Genomic DNA, 21018 nt, shown 5'->3' with positions numbered 1-21018 from the left:
AATTGTGTATCTGGTTAGATTAAGTGACATAATAATTGAACTGAATACTAAGATAATCCCTTGTTGCAGCTCTAGAGATTCCCTCTCTCTGTACCCAATATATATTTTTTAACCCTCCCTTGGTCTCAGTGTAATGATCAGAAGGAGCGCGGTGGATATCACGGTCGGACAGCGTGTAAACATGGGGCTGTCCCGTGAGACCACCCAAAACCATACACACAAAAGACCTGTCCTAGAACTGTCCACACACGGGGTCAGTGCGACCCCGCCGGAACCGAACACCGGGTAAAAAGCTTGTGGAGGCTTTTAACATCACATCTAGTGTTGTCCTAAAAGCAAGTTGTGAAAAGTATTGAGAGGGGGATTCTAATAAGTGTGACGCCAGCGATTCTTTTTTTTTTCCAACCTTCTGATCAAATTTTTCACTTCTCTAAAGTTCCAGCACAGTGCAGCAGTAAAATTCAACACCATCGAGGGAAAAGAGCTGATTTCTTTAAAAAAATAAAAATAAAAAATCAATCCTATTTAAAAAAAAACATCTCCCCCACTGCAACCAAAAGTAAATGTTTACACGGTCAATGAGGTTTCCTTTTTTCCTTTTCAGCCCCCCCCCCAAATAAGTCACAGAAGCCGTTTTCTCTGATGCAGCGTAATTACACACCCACCAAACTGAGCCACTGAAGCAAAAAATGAGCCGCAATTTCAGCAGCCTTTGGAGATATCTGGACCTTAAAACCGCACATGGAACATCTCAGACGTCTAGCTTACTTTACTAGCCTGACAATGAGGCCAGCAGTCTGCCTCCAGGGACTCCGCAGCCAGCCCCACTCGCAGCTCTTTCCAAGCTCATTCAACACATCAGGTGTAATAATCTGCAGAAGGGGCTGCGGCGGAGGCAGGGGACAGATAAAACTGATTAATGAATTTTTCCATTTACGGCTGTCTGCAGAAGAACCAGGACAAGTGGAGGGGTGGCGGTGAGAGAGGGGAGGAGGGAGGATTTTCTATGCCTCCAGTGAAAGCAGCTCGCAGTCTTGCAGGAACCGAAGCGAGACTGTTTATTTTTCTTTGGCTCTCAATCAGAGAATTTATTAGTTTAAATCTGATGCAATAAAGCTGGTTACTAAACAAAGGCAGTGTCGGGATTTCTTTTTTTTTTCACTTAAAAGAGCAAAGAAAAAATTGAGAAAGTGTGCAAATCAACTTTTGTTCTCTGAGTTCAACAAGTTAAAGACTGGATTTCTGCAGGGTTTAATTTTCCTGAGTTTGTGCAGGATTTATAAATACAGCAAACAGCAGACAAAGCAAAGTTTAAAATTTTATTTCTTAGAAAAACAGTCAACCTAACGTTATGTCAGCAGTAAATTTCTGATGGATCATATGGCAAGTATGCATGATTATACAGTAGCTCAGGTAGTCAGGGAACCATTTAAAAAAAAAGGTCAAACATGAAAGTGAAACTTCTAAATGGTGCATTCCTGTTGAGGAGCAGAAACAGTCACTTCTGAAATGTTGAATTCACAGAAATGAAAAGATTTCCAACAAAAGCGAGTCCTGCTGTTGGACAGTCCTGAGTTTCTGAGATCAGTTGTTGTGTAGCAGACACCGAGCTGGTCTGCAGCGGCGAAACCGTCTGGCTTCAAACGAACGAGTCCCAGAACTTGTTGCTCTGTTCCTCTTGAGCGAGGCAGAGAAACGTCCCGGCTGGTTTTTTTTCTGATCAGAATTTGAGGCTGAACCCGGGCCCAACAGCAGACGCTCCGAGGTTGCTGGTCGTCAGGTGGAATCCAGTGTCTTTCAGGTCGTCGTCACCACCCTGGTGTTAAAAAGGAAACAAATGCAATTGTTTTAAACTTCTGTGTTTGTTGTGTGCAACCTCTTAAAAAAATGACTCATACACATTTATGTTTTCTCCACATCTTGTCACATTTCAACCACATCAGATTTTAGGTGATAGTCTCAAAGTATAGCAGGACTGTGAAGTGGAAGGAATAGAAATGTTTCACACATAACATTTGAAGTGCGCCATCTGTGTTTTTTCACTGAGGCTCAATATCGGTGTCAAAACCACATTTTTGAGGTTTTGGTCTAGTTATGGACTCTACATTTTTACTTGATCGTATCGTGGTCTTGGGATGGAGCATTCGAGGTCAAGAGATTTTCCTTTTTTTGTTTAATGACAAGAATAAAGCCACAATGTTAGCAGAATAAAGGTACAGAATACTAGAAGGAAGTCGTAAATTTGCAAGAAAAACATTGTTTAGATGAGAGCAAAGCTTGAATAGTTACCCAGATGTGACGTGACCAGATCGTCTGGTCTGTGATTTTTTTATTCAAAATAGACACAGTAGTTGGCTCAATCATTTCAAAGTTCAACTACTGATGATAACTTGATTTTGATGTGTTAAAAAATTTGTAAAACCGATGCCAAAGCACAACTTCACAAGATGCTCGACATTCCTCATTTAAAGCTTATTCTTGTATTATTCAGATTTTACTGTCATACGACTTTTTCCTATTATTACAACTTTCTTCTAGTATCATTTTGACTGTCTTACGACTTTATCACAAGACTTTACTCTTGTAATTCAGTTTTTTTCCTTAGCCTTGACCCTAATATTCTGTCGTACAGTCTGGGACGTGCTAAAGTGGGTGCATTAAAGTTAGGGAAGCACCGATCCACTTTCCTCATCTCCGATACTGATGGCTGAGGTTTAGTATTGGGCGATACCGATCTGATACAGAAAAGCAACGCTGAATTGACTTAAAACATTTCTTCTTTTTTAAACAGAAACAGAAATGTACCAAACTACAAATATATTTGGTCATTCTGAACCAGTACAGCACACTTAAATACAGTGATAGCTTCACAAACTCAGGTCAAACATGTAAAAAAAAACTCAACTTTAATTTGTTCAGAAACTGAAACCGACTAAAACAATAGGTTGAGTACCTTCATCAAACATGTAAAAAATAAACTGCAACAAATCTTTCAAATGGTTCAGAAAGTAGAATTAGAACTTCTTAATGTAATATAATTGTCCTGCCTAATCAGCACTATGATTTCCTTATGTGGGGAAAGATGGTGACTGCATGATATTTTCCTGAGTTGGTCAATTGCAAAAAATCCAAATAAATACTTTAAAGTTGGTATTTGTATCTGGAAAGCAAGTTGAATAATTTTGCAAGTGTTTAGCACAGACCATTATAAATTACGCTGGAATTATTTTTCAAGGCACTTTTATTGTTAATCCAAAGAAGCGGGCAAGAGGACGCTAATTATTAACACAGTTATCAATCATTCCGGGTTCGGCGGCTTTGTGGGTTTGGGCGTTTCTCAAGAATAAAACTGAAATAACAACCAACAGCTTTCTGGCACGCTCCGTTTCGTACGGGAAGGTGGAAAATATTGAAACTGCTGCTGAAAAGTTTCAATAATATCCTTATGGGTGAGCGGGACCGCTGCAGAAAACATTAGAAACTTCAGGGAGCACATCTTGGAAAACACAAGGAGGAAATAGTCGGACACAAAGCAGAAGCTCAAGGGTCTGTAATCTATTTAACACAGGCAGCACTAAGAAAGCCTGGTAGCTGTGTGTAATGGAGAAAGTGGAGCCTAATGTCATTACCAGTTGACTGTAGCCCAGGCCTCCCTCGGGCGGACGAGGGCTGGTGCCTCTCTTCACCCTCTGCTGCTCGCTCTTGGCCGGCCAGGTGGGGAACATGGAGGGGTCGATTGGGAGAGGCGTCTCCCTGAAGTACTCGTGCTTCAAGGCCTCGTCGGCTGAGATCCTCTTACCGGGGCAGTAGGTGAGGAATCTGGAAAACGGACAATCACTTATTATTTATTCACTGATCTGTAAAGTGCAAAAAGTGCCTAGTTTGGACTGCGATGTGAAACGGAGCAATTATTATTTGGATTTCTCCAGCGCCTGACTTGTGCGTAGCTGGCTGCCCTTGCCTCTGATTCTTTCATCACAGTTTTGGGGTTTAGCTCATTCAGAGCCGTCTCTCTCCATTTGGAAAACAGATCAGGGCTTTTTAGGCAGGATGAAATATAAAGGAATCCTCTTTATGTGCAAGAGCCAAAAAAAAAAATACAAAAAATGGTGGCGAGAAACGGCCAGCGGATGCTGCAAGAGTTGGTGACACTGACCAAACTCAGCTTGTTTTTCTAACACGCTACCAAAAGGCTAATCCCAATACCTACCAGCCATTTCTGTGTTAAAAAGAAGTGAAATTGATCCGAGAGTGATGATTTTACCTAGAATTCACCGTTTTGGAAAGTCAATGCTTTCAATCAACCAGCGACTGACTCTTATTATTTCTCTTCTTCTTTTGTACCTCACTGATTCATCTCTAAGCGCAGCTCCTGTTCTCTTTCGTTTCAGTCTTTTAAAAGTTTTCGTTTACTCTGGTATTCAGTTGAGACAGTTAATACAAAGTGTGAAGCACAAATAAAAACCCATAAAAACAGCTCCGTTATTGTTGTGGTTACGAGCTAACAGAGCCAGAGTGGACAAGCTCAGTTTCTAATAATCTCCAGGTATCCAGAAAACACATACAATACACCATAAACAGAGTTGTTTTTTTTTAAGAAAATCAAAAAACTGTGTAGGTGGAGAAGAAAATGTGATGAAAAATCTTAATTTTGCAAAAGCATCCGCGTTTGGACGTGCTGTAAGACTGAGGATTCTCAACATCTAGTCATGGAAGTCAAAAAAGTGAAATGTCCTGACTTGGTGTCCCGATGACAGCATTTCTTATTGATCCCATTAGGGTCACTAAGTGCATTTAACTCCTAAACTTCAACATCATCACGGCTGAAATACGGCCGCCAGTAGAGTCATGGCAAAGCCACGTCAACATGTCTGCAGTGTGTAATTATTAAAAGAAAAATCGCTACTTTTAATGTCTTTAAGTAGCTCTTCTCAGGAAGCGGTAATTGCAGAGATTTGTTTAATACCGCCAATTTGATTACACATAAATGGTTTAAAAACTTAAATACTTGGCTGAATACAATGGGTTTACTCAGCTGAATCGGGCTCAGGCACAGCTGAAGGAAAACACTTCAAATGGCTTTCAACTCACAGCACTTTGTTTTTCAATACCTGCCAGATGCTACGCATCTAAAGCCAGACGTTTGATCAAACCCAGGACCCATCATCACTGTGGTTTGGTGCAAAAATTGCCATTCAAGTTCTCCTTTTTTTGTGTGTTTTTTACAGACTTAGTTTCTTCTAAACATTCTGGACGTTTGAAAGCAAAATACTTACCTGGTTGGATGTAGTTTTTGATATGTTCCACAATTTATTAGACAACAATTCTGATTCATGTTGTAAAGAAATATTTTGCTGCATTGAATGACTGAAGTCAGATGTTTCTTTATTCACCGGAACGCCGTAATCACTCCCTGACTTTACCATTTTACATGCCAACAACTTCAGCGAATAAAGTGACAAGTGTATTTTTTGTGTTTGCTTTTTTACAGTTTCAGATTTCCTATCAACCTTAAACATTTAACTCAAAAACACACTTGACAGCTGTCCGTGTGCCCCTACCCCCTGGCCAAGTAAGCTTTCTGGGGGAAACCCTGAGTCGTCTCTCATAGGAGAGCAAAAGGAGACAGTGGCTGATTTTCAAACCTTTGTGGAGGCAAATAAGATCGGTGGTCAATCACAGATCTCCCAAAACTAGGGCTGTTGTAAACGATTAATTGAGGAATCTCTCTGTCTCTCTCTCAAACCGTGACGTGATTCCGACACCACAAAAATTATTGTACTCCAACCATCGCGCCGCAATATTCAACAATCCTTAAGCCTAACAAACCCAATCCAACCCAAACCCTGACAACGCGCCGCGCAATTCAACACCATGCTGCTAGCACTTCAAAACAAATCAAAGGCGGAAATAAGAGCGCTGCGCCACGCAAATAACAATCCGGGCGGAACACGGTGCACTACATAATAAAACATAATTTAACAAAGCTTTGAGGCAAATTAATTTTCCTCGAGGAATTTTAATAATCAAGGTAGTCCAATCATTCCAGGAATCGTTTCAGCCCTACCCAAAATTAAGAAAATCAGTAGTACGGCCCTTGTAAAAACATACACTAATGCTGCGTAGGATGCTGGGTAGGCAGAGAGATCGCTGTCCCAATGCATCCAGCATCACATACAACACGGTCTTGTTTTCCGCAGAAAGGAATGAAAATAAAGAATTTAAACTTTGCATCAGCAGACGATGAAGCTTAGTTAATTCAGATAAGATGATGGAAAAATCTTGATTCCCCAGGAAGGTGAACAGGTTTAGAAAGTACTTCTGGTGCTGAGGTCCCTCTAAAGTCCAACAGCAAATACAGCAATATTCAAACACATTCCCACACAAGGATGTGTGATATTCCAAACAGGAATCTAAACCTACAGACTCCCACAGTTCTCTGCCCTCATGCTTTTTACGCCGAACTCCTCTCCATGTTGACCTTCCACAGTTTGAACAAGTCCCAGGGTAAAACGCTTTCCGACAGATGGGAGAGTTTGGGCAGTGCTGGCCAGACTTTCACTGGACTGTGATTCCTCAAGCAGCACAGTGGACTTGTTAGTGTCACAAGTGTAGACAAAAGACTCAGTGGGTCAGAAAAAATCTGAGTCCTGCAGCTGGTGAGCAAAATATTTGGAACATGTGAGAGAAAATGACGAGGTCATTACTGCGATATGAAAATGATTTTCGTAAGAATGGTGCTGTCCAAACATTTTGGATCGTGAATTGGAATGTGTGCTTGGATCTGACTCTCACCGAGGCGTATTGATGAATGATCGACCCGCCACTGTTGTCATGTTTTGCATTAGCTCGCCAAGAACGCTCTGACCCGAATGGAAAAAATGTACAGCAGGAGGCGCATTTTAAACATTCAGTTCATATTCAGTACTGGCTACCGGTTCATTTAAGGTACTTTTCTTTTAATTTTTTATAATTCAGCTGATAATTTTTCCATAAAATGTTTTTTTTTGTCTCCTGCAATATCACCAAATGTTCCAAACAATGTGACAAATAAAACTTTTTAAAATGCAGCATTAATCACACTGTTGATCTGTGTTTGTGTGCTATGCAGCTTTTACTGTGCCATCCAAATACATTGCCACCACTGCATTAAAATCCCTGAAATAAATTCAGTTTTTTTTTGTTGTGTTTTCTTATCCCAGTGAAGAATTTGCTGAAGCTTTCCCAACATTCAGCCGATGAGGTTTCTTTTAAAAGATTAACTTGGATCCTCTCCATTCTAGCTTGACACAGTTCCAGTTGCTGTAAACTGCTGACTCTCATCCCATCCACTGCACACTCAGCTGTGGACCGCTCCGATGCGCCCAAAAGGTCACGGCCTCCCGAAGCTGACAGAATCACATCATCCGCAAAAAGCAAAGAGTCCCTGAGTTTTCCCAAACCAAAGCACCTTCTTTCCATGACTACACCCTGAGATCCCGACGATGAATGCAGCAAACAAGATCAAAGACGGAATGGAGTTAAACATTTTACATTTTCTTCATTTGTTTTTGATAGTTATGCTATAAAACATACGATATTTTGTGTTAATGAAAAATGGAACGTGTGAAACTGTGAAAAAAATCATTACTACAACTACTAACGTTACCAGTTATTGAGATATAGCATTTTCACACCAGTGCATCATTATGCAGCAGGAGTGGCGAGTAAGTGTTCATTGTTAAAAGTGACTAAAATAATTTTTTTTAAATAATCAGACAGCTTGCGCAAGTTTCATGCACATATTCAATAATGAGATGCACAATATCAGCTATCAGCAATAAGGGCGATATCAATATCCAATATCGGTCCAAATGTTCATATCGGTGCATCCCTAATTCAATGTTAACGTCTCCAGCCGAAATAAATTAGTTTAGAGCCACAAAAGCAATGTAACTCTTTGAAACAAAAAAGTGTCTTTTTGCAATTCGGACTGTAGAAATTTTATTTGGATTTTAAAAAAATAAATAAAAATTATTTAAATTTCATAAATTTTTTATAGGAATTTCAAGCCAAAGAATTGGGATGCACCCATGGCATTTTATTTTGGCAAACCACTAATATTTAAAAAGTCTGACCTGCCAGTTCGGATTTTGGCCAGTATGGATTTGTTTTTTGTCTAAAAAGTTGCTAAATATTAAGTCACTAAGTTGGCAGTAGTCAGGTGACTATTGGTAACCGAACATGTTCAGACAAGCACAGGGCTGTCAATCGGCTCTCTCTCACAGCAGAGCAAAAGGGAACTGCAGCTTATTTTCAGACCTTTGTTAAGCTAGATAAGATCGGTTTCTCATGCTGGTATCAGCTGATCGTTGATCTTTTAAAATGAAAGAAATTGGGGTGAGTTTATCGGAGCACGTCTAATTAAAAACCACAGTGGAGGAGAGTTAAAACTGGGATCTGGACTTCACCATAAAAAGCCATACTATGTAATTTTTGGCATATTGTCCAGATCATATTTCCACCCCAGCAAACAATGAAATTGTGGAGTATTATAAACTTTCTATGCGCTTCTATCAACTTAAAAAAATCTAAATAAAAACCCTGCTTTTACAGGAAACAATGACAAGTGATTAAGAACAAAAACAATTATTTCTAAATGTGGGAGTTTTTCCCCCATAGAGCATATTTAAAAAGTTAAATTAAAGGATGGATGTTGTGTCATTAAAAAGTGTGAAGCTATGTAAAGATTTTTTTATATATATTTTTAAGACTTTTTGCACGTCTTTCTCAGAAGTGCCAATAGATATCTATGAACTCCAGAAAAAGTCTTACTTGTTCATGAGGTCGAAGCCTTGGTCTGACAGCAGCGCTCCAAAGCGCTTTCTCAGGTTGTTGTAGGGATACTCTGTGAAGCTCATCTTCTTCACAGCAGGCAGCTCGCTGTAGCCAGGCCAGATTTTCTCACTGGGTGATCCCAAATCCTGCAGACAACACAAACACAAACACACACGTCAACTGCTACACTTGCATAAGATTGATGTCGTTAGTTAGAGAGCAATTTCCCTCCTGGGAGAAATGGAGCATGCATTTTTAATTTGTTAGTCGTAAAATAGGAGGCATTAATACAAGCATGCATGGCTATATTGCTTTACAGTATGTGAATTGCTAAAATGTGGGAAGTTTTTTGGTCTAGTCAGCTGTCTGCCAACAGCTCCCCCCTGAGAAAAACTGTTGAACTACGTCCTTAATCTTCTTAACACTACATTAAATTCATAGGCAGTAAACAAGGTAATTTTGCTCTTCGCAGCTACAATTTAGCCTAAATTTGAAGGGCAAATGATGGCATTCACCTTGTAAATCTTGTTAATTTGGTCAATTTCAGATTTTCCAGGGAAGAGAGGTTTCTGGGTGAGGAGCTCGCCAAATATGCAGCCCACTGACCACATGTCCACAGCTGTAGAGTACTCCTGTGGAGAGAAGAACAAACACGGCGGTAATCCACAGAAACATCAAGCAGACGGTCTTGCCTGGCAGAATTCTGTTTGAGTTCACCCCCCCCCCCACCCCCCACCCCCTGCCCCCCGCAAGAGAGAGAGAGAGTGTGGATGTTCTCCAATAGCTTTCTGGGCCTCTGCCGTCTGGCTGAAACAAAGCCTGTGCTCTACAACTCCTGCAACAACTTGCGGTATTTGGGGACTTACAAGTCAAATGCTTCACAGATGTTGTCTTTTCATGGAAATATATCTCTGAGACCAACGGTCCAGATGATGCAATCAGTTTGAAAAAAAAAAAGGAGTTCATCACCTTTGTGTCTGGAACGTCAGCTGCTGCTTAGGTATTTAATCTGACAACCCCTTTGCGGTTTGCAGAACTTGAGATCTCACCTTGGCTCCGAGCAGCAGTTCCGGAGATCGGTACCACAGAGTCACCACAACAGGGGTGTACTGCTTCAGGGGCGAGCCGTACTCCCGCGCCAAACCGAAGTCCCCAATCTAGAGAACAGGACCAAAACAAGGGAAACTGTAAGACCTCAAGGTTTTTGTTGGCGAAGGGGTTCATGTCTTCGGAAGATTTCCCCAAACACGTCTATATCAAGTTTCTCTAATCAAATACTAACCAGTTGTTTTGTATAATATCAAGCTGGGTAGAAATCTAAAGCTGACAGGTGTCTACGCAATTTTTTTTCCAACTTGGAGATTCAGAAACATTTGCATTTGGATTCTTTTTTATTAACTATGTTTTCCCAATGGAACTTCTTTTCCTGGAATGTTTTAATTTACCCTGGCTGTTTCTCGTGCGATTTTCCACAGCGGGTTACAAAACAGAGACATTTGTGTAAATTATGTCCGCAGATGCTAGGCTGCAGCAATGTTGATGAACGTCAAGGTCAAGCTACAAATGTTTATGGAGAGAGACTCCTGTGATGAAAATAAAACGCTCAGCAATAAAACTATAAATGATGACTAGGTGATTAATTAATGCAGAGTCACATCAAAGTCTACAGAAAGATCAACTGCAAAAACTTCAAAGGGACTTTGACACTTTCTAAGCTAGAAGAAAGAAGTGGTAGAGTTGGGATTCTTTCAAAGCGGTTGCACTCTGAATCTGGGAAGGCAGCACCTTTTTCACTTCTGATATCAAATCCAAAATCTGAGGTTCAGGCTCAGCCAATACTGATCCAACACAGAAAAAATAGTGCTAAATTGACTTAAAACATTTCTTATGAATATAAAAAATTGGAAGGGGATTTGGGGGGAGCGGTTTGCATTAGCCACTGTTCAAATTCAGATCCCAGTTGATGGCAGGAGGAAGGGGGAGCAGCCCCCTACAAGATGCCACCCTGGGCGGTTGCCCATGTCGCACATACCAGAAACCGCCACTGCACCTCAGTGATTGTCATCAATATGATGGTCCCCAAGCAAGCAAACCAGCATTGGTGCATTTTAGGTGCAGATATGTTGGTTGTATTGTTGCGGCTCCACAGGTTCAATGGTTCACCACGGTCATTCAGTTTGAGTTTCGGGTTAAGCTACGCTCTGTGGTTGGAGACCAGGAGTCCAGTATGTTGCTGAGGTAATGGTCACACAGTGACAACTAGAGACAGCCCTGCTCCATCTCCATTCATTTCTATGAAGTTTGCGCGGTGAGTTGCTTGCACTCATCCCAACAAGCAAAAAGTATAATTTGTTCATGTGAAATTTCTAGCTCATACACGCAGACATGCGGGCGAACAACACTACACGAAAAATTTGAAAATTGTTCAACTTTTGTCATCATTTCGCTATCGTGTCCCGCGTATAGGGTTCAGCTTGAACAGAGGAAAATTGAGGTTTTTAACTCCCCGGGTGTTGAGCCGTTACCATGGAAACAAGAGAGGAGGAGTAACTCGAGGAACTAGAGTGAAGCTTTCTGTCACCCGGTCTCTTTGACAGAAAGAGAGAGAGAGACACGACAAAAACAAGCAGGCATAATTATCACTCACATTTTCTTATAGAGCTCATTTTAATTTATTGTGCCGTTAATTGATTTATTGTTTATCGTGACAGGCCTAATTTTAAGTATAATCACTTGACTTATATAAAATTACTTGGGGGCTTTTAACAAACTTGATTCTAGACTTTTTAACCTCATGTTATATTTACATGGCATGAGGTAATTGAACCTCTTTCTATGTTTGTCACAATCGCCTTCTCTACCTTTTATTCTACACACAGGTCATTAACCCATCACATACACACACACACACACACACACACACACACACACACACACACACACACACACACACACACACACACACACACACACACACACACACACACACACACACACACACACACACACACACACAAACGTACTTTAGCTTACAGTTTCTGGGTCAGCTTACCTTGAGGATTCCCTTGTGGCTCAGCAGCAGATTAGACGTTTTCAGATCCCGATGAAGAATCCAGTTGTCATGGAGATGTCGGACTCCTCGAAGGAGTTGGAGCATTAGAGTCTTTATTTCTCCTAAAAGAAAAAGCCTTGCATGAGCTTCTAATAACTGCCTGCTAGTTAATAACCTTTATACATCACAAAAATGTCAGACTGAATTTTTCACTATTTTTACAAGAAGAAAAGAATAAATAAATTATGCCACAATACCAGGCAAGAAAGGCTGCTTCATGGTTTCCATCAGACTTTTCAGGTCATGCTCTACATAGTTCATTACGATATAGATCTTATCCATATTGCTTCCAACAACAATTTCCTGACAATGCAAAAAAGAAACAAATAGGTCAAAAAACAAACAGCAAATGTTATTCACCCAAACATATTGTCAAGTTGTCTCACCCTGACTGTAACGATATTTGGATGTTGAGCTTTCAGAATAGTGTTAATCTCTCTTAAAGACGTGATGGGAAAACCTTCCTTCTCCTTCTCCATCTTCAACCTTTTTAAGGCAACAATCTCATCTGCAAATATAAAACGGCATTTATATAGAAAAACCACATAAAAAAAAAACACAAAATCAAAACATAAACAGGAGTCTATGTACATACCGGTCTTCTTGTCCTTGGCTCTGTACACCACTCCGTAGGTTCCCTCCTCTATCCGGTTCAGACACTGAAACTCTTCAACGCTGCGGCAACCCTAAAACAAATTTCATTCCGAATAATCACATTTTTGAATGTCATTAGAGGTTTAACTTAAGGTGAGGATGCTTTTTTTTCTCTCTAAAGCATCACCTTGTGGTTAGTAGTGTGTTTGAAGGGAGACTAAACAGTCTGTCATCATGACACAATCATTTCTTCTGATGAAAGGCTAAATTTAAGTGCTTATTAAATCTGTTTGAATAAAGAGCTAAGACTTTTATTGACAGAATTTCCTTAACTCACAAAACCGAAACCTATGTGAATATAATCGAGAGGCTGTTGGGAGGGAAACGATGTAAAATGAAACTGAAACAAACAAATAAAAAAAACATTTCAATACTCCACTAATGTGGGAAAAAACACAATTTCACAATTGTAGTGGTTCCATTTAATCAAAATCACATATGTTTTTAAATATATATCACAAATATTTTACAAACATTTAAAACAACCTTCAATAGGCACTTTAAAAAGTGGGCTATTATTGTTACAGGCTAATTTTCTAAACTGTATAAGTAATTGGTGCAGATGTCGATATCTGATAGTAATACTGCTGTTATGGCAATATTTAACAATAATTTATTTGACAAAATTTTATATTTCATTATTTGATTAGTTGTCAGAATAATCAATAGAATACTCGATTACTAAAAATAATTGTTTACAACAGTCCTAATCCTGACACACTGTTGGAGCCGTTTTCAGCCAGTTGCCATGGCAACGAGTGTGTGTGTAGTGTAGCACACACAGAGTTAGAAAAAAGAACACAAGCGGTTTTGAGTTATTCAACGATTTTTCCATTGGTTGTGGTGCATTGTACTAACTTAACACCTACATCTCCAGGTTTTATTTAGTGAACAGAATTGTTTTACCTAGGCATAGAGATTATGGATGGCAAGTAAAAGAATCGTCTTTTTGCCCTTTACCGTTGTGCACATGCTCGAAATTTCCAAATGTAAACAACATGCAACTTATTCGAACGCTTACCTGCAAAGCCGGCAGATATTTGGGAAGCTCCTTCTTCAGCTCCACAGGTGAAACTGGAGGGGACTCTGGAATGTAGTTCTCCTCGGGGGTGGGCGAACGGGAGTGAGTTTGGGACTGAGGGGTGGGGTCACCCTCTCTACCTTCCTCTTCGTCGTCGTCCTCCTCGTCGTCGTCCTCTTCCTCCTCCTCCTCCTCCTCCTCGCCGGTCTCCTCAGAGTCGTGGTCAAAACGGGACTCTGGAACTGCGACAGCAAGAGTGAAGTCAGTTAAAATTATTTGAGTTTGTTTGATGAGGGACATGAATTCAGAAACTAGATGATCAATGTTGTGATTCTGTAGCTGGATTTGTTTTTGTTCTTTTTTATGGCAGATACTATTAAAGTCCAATCTAACAAAGTTGATTTTAATACTGATTGTATTAAAATCAACAATATAATAAATCAATAAAACTGTTATTTCTGTTCTGTACAACAAGCAAAAGAATATCACTTTGTGTATGTATGCTTATTCTTTTATTTTGTTTAAAAATTTTAATTTAATATTTAAATTTCATGGCACACTTTCAAACATTGATCTGACATATCAAGCATACTGTGGCATTTTAAAATGATTGGACCAACAATCAGTTCTGAAACTCAACTCCTAATCTCTGCTGTTAAAGTGCTAATAATAAGCTTGAGTTTGAGCAAAGCACGCCGCTAATTTTTATCAATTATCTTCTACTTTTTGCTGCACAGCTTGCAAAAATGTAGCATCGGCTATGAAGATTATTATTCTGCTGATAAAGTTAATTGTTTTTCAAGAGATTTAGGACTAAAATATTGAATCTCGCAGAAAGGAGCCAAAAAACAAATCAGGACATTTTATGACGCAAGAAACGCATTAAATTTACAAATTTACAAACTTCTGTAAGGTTTGTCTGCACAAGATTAACTGCAACCACATTGAGAAGACAAATATGAACATGATGAACAAAAAATAAAGTTCAGATAAATCTTTAGGAACAAATTATAAACCAATAGGAGTGATGGCTATACAGATATCCGGCAGAAACTGAACAGTCGGAACAAAGTGTTTCAAAAAAAATACACAGGACAAATCCAGAACCTCATTGGTGAGTAAATTCAGCTGAAAACTGAAGAAACGTTGAGTTTTATTTTACGGCATCTCCAGCATTTTAATGAAGAATAAGACTGTATTAGAAATGTCTTCTCTTAATCAATTACAAAGAAATGGACTTAATAGCTAGAAGCACTTGAAAAGAAACAGTAAAGGAGCTGTCAGCTGAAGATGGCCAGCATTTGAGAAATAAGAAAAATGTTTTCATTTCACTATAAATCCTGTTAATTTCACAAAAAACAAGTGTCCGGCAGCTCACCAACCTGCAGGTATGTGCTTTCCATTTTCCCTCTCTTCCTCAACGTCTTCATCTGACTGCTCTTCCTCACTCACATCCTCTAAATGGGGAAAAAGGCGTGTTTTTATTATTATTATTAGGCTTGAGCGACATTTAGAAACAGAAGAACAACACATTTTACCTGCGCTCTGCTCAGACCGTCCCGACACTGAAACAGACTCCCCTTCGTCTTCTTCCTCCTCCTCCTCCCCCTCACTCTGGCTGCTGGACTGATCCTCTCCTTCCTCTTCATCCTCCTCCTCAGATCCCGACCCTGATGCTAAGCAAGACAGAGAGAATTTGACTGTGGAGAAAGAAAATCAATGAAGCTGGGAAGGTAAAAATAATCAACTTATAGTGTAGAAACAGGCACAATGCAGCTAATCTAAATTTCTATAACTGTAAAAGGGATAAAAATGGAATTTCCTCCAAAAGTATCTGGGTTGCAACACTAGTCAACATGAGTTTAAACCTATATGGTCATTGATAAGTGCAGCTCCGCGTTACCAATGGAGGATTCTGCCGTGCTGGTCTTCCTTTCAACATCACTAATGTCTTGGAGGTCTGCAAGCAGGTCTTGAACATCTGACCTCTCCTCTTTAGATGCTGAATAATTTAAAAAATAAATTACTATAACAACAGCTGACATGGAAATGTTCTGAAGGGCGACACAGGTTTTACATTAAACCCTCACCTGGAATTTTCCGTGGCTCGCTGTGCTCAGACCGGTCCCGGGAACCGCGAGTCGGACTGCGACTGCGTTGAGCTTGTTTTGACTTGTCGTCGTACTCATCGGGTAGCATGCGATGGAGAGACGGTACTGTGAATGAGAGCGAATGAGAGGGAATAAAAGACAGCTTTGTGAATTTACAGGGTTGTATAATGACATCCTTTGAAACTGATAAGTTCTTTTTGTTGATAGAGATGGACAAATAAACGGGCTGTGGACCTAAAGCTGAGAATTGTCAACTTGATCGGAAACACTGTCAGTGAGCCTGTTATATCACTTTTGACTCCAATATAAATAATTGACTTTTCAGACCAGAAATGCATCAAATTTGATGTTCAATGCAGTCAGTCACAAGAGCAGATAAAAAGAGGAAATCATTGCGTTGACAGGCCAAAGTTGAATCACAGATTAAAAAATCTGTCACGACACTCACTGATGACAAATGTATTTAGTGTAACTCATCGGGAGTAGAACTGTCAAATCATATCAATGTATAAGCAATTAAACATTGTTGAATGTAATTGTAACATTAGTAATGTATTATTTCTCTCAATATTGTGGTTTGTAGCAAAAAGAAATAATTTCTGTAATTCTGACTGACATAAACAGGAGACGTTTGGTCTGATTTAACTTCAAAAGAAACCAAAAGCTGCGTGTGTCTTTTTTTTTGGTATATGTAAGCTTCTGATTTACTGTGTATGATGTCACTCCACTGAAGACAGGACATCATTCAATAAGCAGGGAAGAACATAAAAAATGCATCTTTTGTAAAGACTAACTTTCTCGTCGACTCCCTCTCTCTTTGTGTCGATCGTCCACCCTTCGCTCTCTCTCTTTAAATTCCCGTTGCTCTTTCTGCTGCTCGCGAATCTTCCGGTCTCGTTCGCGCTGGCGCTCCTGCTGCTCCAGACGGTCTCTGTGGTCAAAAACATCAAACAAGAAGCAGATCGTTTACACCAGCAAAAAAACATTAAGAATCTCAGCCACATCATCCAAATATTTTGTGTTTCTGGTTTAGATGCTTTTATGGAATAAATGCACAACTACAGCAAAACTTAAGGATGGGCAATATGGCAAAAATATTTGCCTAACAAATCCTGATTTTTATTACAATTTCAAGACATAAAAGCACAGCTGTTTAGATAAAGGCCTAATGGAGCACTTTGGTAGAGATTTTGTTAATTTGCGTAATTTTCATAAGTTGTAACAAACACAACTGATATTTAATTTGTACACTGGCATATTTACACCTTGTCTTAAATGGTTTTGCCAAATTCAAGACAATTTCTTTGAACTTAAAATGTAAAACAACACCAGTACTCAGGTAAGGTGCACTCTTACTACTTAATATCTAATATCTACTACTAATAGCCTGCATTTTGATCATGATGTATATTTATCACAGATATTATTCAACTTAATTATAAATGTTACATTTATTATTATTATTATTATTAGAAGTAGAATTTTCATATTCTTCCTAGTTGATCACTCTCTCACCAACCCACTCACATGTTTTTGGTTTATCAAAATAAAACACAATGTTTCAACCCAAACAACAATCTAAGTCTTTTTAATTAGTTGTAAACATGATATTTTAAGTTACTGTTAAGGTCTGCTGCAGTGACACTGTATGAAATTAGATCTAAACCCTGCTGTAATTGTTTTAACTGTCTAGAAGCATGTTGTTCACAAAACCTCACAAATCAACAAGTTCAACAGACTAACCAGACCACTGAGGAGCTAGCAAACAACCACCTAAATGTTTACTTACTTAGCATTAGCCGCTAGACACCTAGGAACAGCTGGAGGAGGGGAGTGTTCTTGGAGTTTTCTTCTGTGTGTAATGAGGACAAAATAGCTTCAATTGCATTTGGTGGACAATCAGAAACACCTGAGTCTTTAGTAGCACCGTACCTGAATATGGCTTTAAAGGTAATTTTACTTTCAAACTGTTAAAACTGACTATTCGGATATCAAACGGGTACCATGGTGCACATGAAAAACCAGTAGTCATTTCATTCCTGCTGCATAAAAGTTCATTTATGAAGCTGAAGGAAACAGACAAAACAGAAACTGATGTATCTGAGCCAAAGCAGGACAGGACCTGCAGGACCTGTGTCCTATGAGCCCACCAGATCTCTGCTTTGGTACATCCTCAACAGGTTGTAGTTGTTCAAGATGTAATATTGTCATATCGCCCACCCCAAAGTTTAACATATTATCAAAAAGAAAATTGAATTACATTTGTAAAATCCATTACATCCATAGATGCTGGAGTGGTTACATTTAAAACCATATAGGCTTTACTACCATGAAATAAATTGATAACTAACATTAACGCTCACCTCTCTCTGCGAGAATGAGCTCTGGCTTGCTCCCTTCGTTTCTGCCTCTCCCAGTCTCTGCGTGCTTTGTCTTCCTCCCATCGCCGCTTCCGGCGATCGCTGTCTCGCTCCTTTTCTTTGTCTTTGACTCGTACGTGTTTAACTCCAGCTTTAATCGTAATCAACAGAAGGAAAAAAAAAAAAAGCAAAGGAAATGATCTAAATTTTGGTAAGACGCTCCGTCAATCACAATTCTGTCTGCGTAATCGATCAAACATCTCACTGCCTTCAGCAGAGTGACTGCGGTGACGTCTTTTATCCTTTCTCTTCTCCTCCTTTCTGTGATGCGTTTTGTCCTTCCTCGCAACCTGCTGCGGGGGCTTGATCGCTAGTGACTCGTCTTCCTCTCCTCTACCAGAAATATAACACAAACACTGTTTAGATTTGACTAATAACCGATACCAACACATTTGTATCATGATATAATGTACCTGTCCTCTGTTGAGTCCTCCCGTACGTACGGGGAATTACGAATTGTTATTTCCATTTTTTGATCTCGTAGTTCTCCTTCCTCCGGAGTGTCTCGCTTCGGTTCCCGATCATTCGTCTGTGGAACAACGCCCTGTGAGAACTGCGTAAAACAAGGCGACATTTATTAGTGCCTGAAATCCAAAACCTTATCAATATCAAATGACAACAACTAATTACTAGAACAAGCTCAAATCAGAAACAAGATATCTAAAATGCACCTACAAAACTCAGTTAGTTTTTTGGGGGATTTTGTGTTACAATTTTTCAGAAAGAAAAAACAATAAATGCTGATTTGACAAAGAAAAAATGACCAATTAAAAATACCTCTGAAAATGAAATTATAAATTAATTTATTAACATTATCAGGAACCTTTTAAGAATAATGCTCACATTTTCATAAGCATGCATGTTTTACATGGCTACAATATTTATGTTTTTCCTTAAAGGCACTTTACATTTTTCTGGCGCTTAATAACAGTTTTCTCTTCTAATTCTCGTCGACGTTTTTTTTCCTGCAAGATTTCGTCAAGAGTTTTTACTTTCCAGGTCTCCTTTTCGTCCCCCATCAGCATCCACAATCCACCACCTGATTCATATGACAAACACAGACGTACACAAAGATTTATCACAGCACAGGTGTTACAGATTTCTCTCACATTAGTAAACACAAGCCTGAAAACTCTATTTAAGGTGTCCAGATTGGTCCCGCCACTCGGATTTGGCTGGAAACGCCCATGCATATGAGCAGTAGAGCTGCAGAATCAGAGATTTTAAGTTTAATTAGCACAAGTACCACAGTCTTGTCATTTAAATACGACTAACAGTAGTAGGTCAGTTTCAAACTCCTGAGAAACACGTGTTTTAAAAACATGCTAGAAGCACTAAAGCTACTTTAAGAAGTTATCTCTGCAGCATTTTATGCAACAAAATAGAGGCGCATTACAACATCGAATAGGAAGAATCAAGTAAGCTGTGAATCTAGCAGAGATGAAAGTGAACTGATGTGAGAATTAAAGTATATGCTGCACCTAAATAAAGTTTTTAGGGGGGTTTTTTAGTTCAAGAAATTATTTCCGCCGCAGTAAAACCACACGAGCGCAACTTTGTAAAAAAAATAAATAAATAAAATAAATAATAATAATACAGTACTGCCTTTGTTAGGGTGTTACAATGATTCATGTGTGACGTTACTGCAACCTTTTTGAGTTGTATTCTCCTGCTAAAATAGCACTCAGCGTGTAGGTACACAAAACACTAATAATATACAGTGCTGTTTCATACCTAAGCAGCATATGGACTCAATATGCTGTACAATTTTAAGTCAGGTTTCTCGTTTCCACGTTACAGCGCTAGTTAACATTGCGATAGCCGTGTTATAAGCAGGGTTAAAAAGCTAAGTCAGTAAAATAGCTTAAAACCTTAAACTCAATGACGAATTTAATAAGCTGGAAACCACGTATAAACTCCCAAATTTCAAAGAGTAACATAGCAGCATGTTAAACTTTCAAAAGCTATTTTCAGTTTTATGTTTGACAGGAATGCTACCACGGTGCTAGCATTAGCAAACTTTAGCGTAAGCTAGCATGTGAGACCGTTGCTAAATAAATTCTGCAGCTAAAAAAATATATTTTACAAAGAAATAAATATCACAGTTTTTATACATTTTAACTGGCGTGTGTGTAGCAGTTTTGATATCTTAAAATCAAGGCGTGAATGCAGAGCTTGGTTAAAATAATCGCTGAGAAAATAAAATACCCAAACACACCTGAAGATGCGCAGCGGAAGTTTAAACGTGTCACACACGTTCACACTGCTTCCGGTGTGAAACAAAACCTTCCTGTTAATAATTAATTAGCACATCTAATTGGACGAAAATTTACGAAATTCAAGAAATCTTTTGTTCTATTTAAAAAGTAAACAGTGTCACTGCCCCTTATGTTATATTATATCACATCATACTAAAAATATAAACTGGAATACAGTTTACATTTGCTCCTATACACTATTCATAACTAACTATTAACTAACTATTAATAATTAATAATGTGAAAACCTTATAATCTGTTCATAAAACCATAAGGCAAAACATTAAAGTCTTTCTCTACTTTCAATCTTTTAATTTTATATAAAAATGATCCTTGGCTGCTGTTATGCTTCACATCCTGTATCACAGATAAGAAATGTTTTTGTTGTTTATAAAATGAATAGCATATATGCAAGGTGAGCTGTCAGGGATATATTTACTGCCATTTTTTCATGGTTTGCATTTTTTCATATCTGCTCAGGTATGGAGAAATGGCAAGAACTAAACTGGGTTTATCACTGGGAAAGTATTGTATATAATGTTAAGAAGAAGGACGAGAACAGCTCATTGATTTATAACAGGATGCCTCAGTGAACTTTGGCCAAAGTCTGACTCTGAGACCGAGG

At 39.0% G+C, this 21018-nt stretch overlaps 1 protein-coding gene across 4 annotated transcripts; it reads right to left on the bottom strand.

Annotated features, from left to right (window-relative positions):
* Positions 1–1305: 1305 nt before the first annotated feature.
* On the bottom strand, positions 1306–20399 carry cdk11b (cyclin dependent kinase 11B). 4 transcript variants are annotated; one of them, XM_008413037.2, is made up of 21 exons: positions 20354–20399; positions 19044–19174; positions 18549–18688; positions 18341–18468; positions 18079–18226; positions 17505–17567; positions 16510–16646; positions 15695–15820; positions 15508–15606; positions 15143–15280; positions 14987–15061; positions 13605–13846; positions 12525–12615; positions 12316–12437; positions 12127–12232; positions 11870–11991; positions 9867–9974; positions 9333–9449; positions 8815–8963; positions 3630–3819; positions 1306–1816 (listed from the first exon to the last, which is right to left on the bottom strand). In XM_008413037.2, the coding sequence occupies exons 2-21, from the start codon at positions 19158–19160 to the stop codon at positions 1721–1723; spliced, it is 2514 nt and encodes an 837-aa protein (XP_008411259.1). In that variant the 5' UTR covers positions 19161–19174; positions 20354–20399; the 3' UTR covers positions 1306–1720. The 4 variants fall into 4 exon arrangements, with proteins under 4 accessions (XP_008411259.1, XP_081464886.1, XP_008411257.1 ...); XM_081608760.1 differs by lacking the exon at positions 20354–20399 and having other exon boundaries at positions 17505–17564; positions 19044–20173; XM_008413035.3 differs by lacking the exon at positions 20354–20399 and having other exon boundaries at positions 19044–20172.
* Positions 20400–21018: the final 619 nt, after the last annotated feature.

This window comes from Poecilia reticulata, chromosome 7 (genome assembly GCF_904066995.2).
Source record: "Poecilia reticulata chromosome 7, P_reticulata-male-v2, whole genome shotgun sequence".
NCBI classification, from domain to species: domain Eukaryota; kingdom Metazoa; phylum Chordata; class Actinopteri; order Cyprinodontiformes; family Poeciliidae; genus Poecilia; species Poecilia reticulata.
This window is presented reverse-complemented; position numbering and strand designations above follow the sequence as displayed.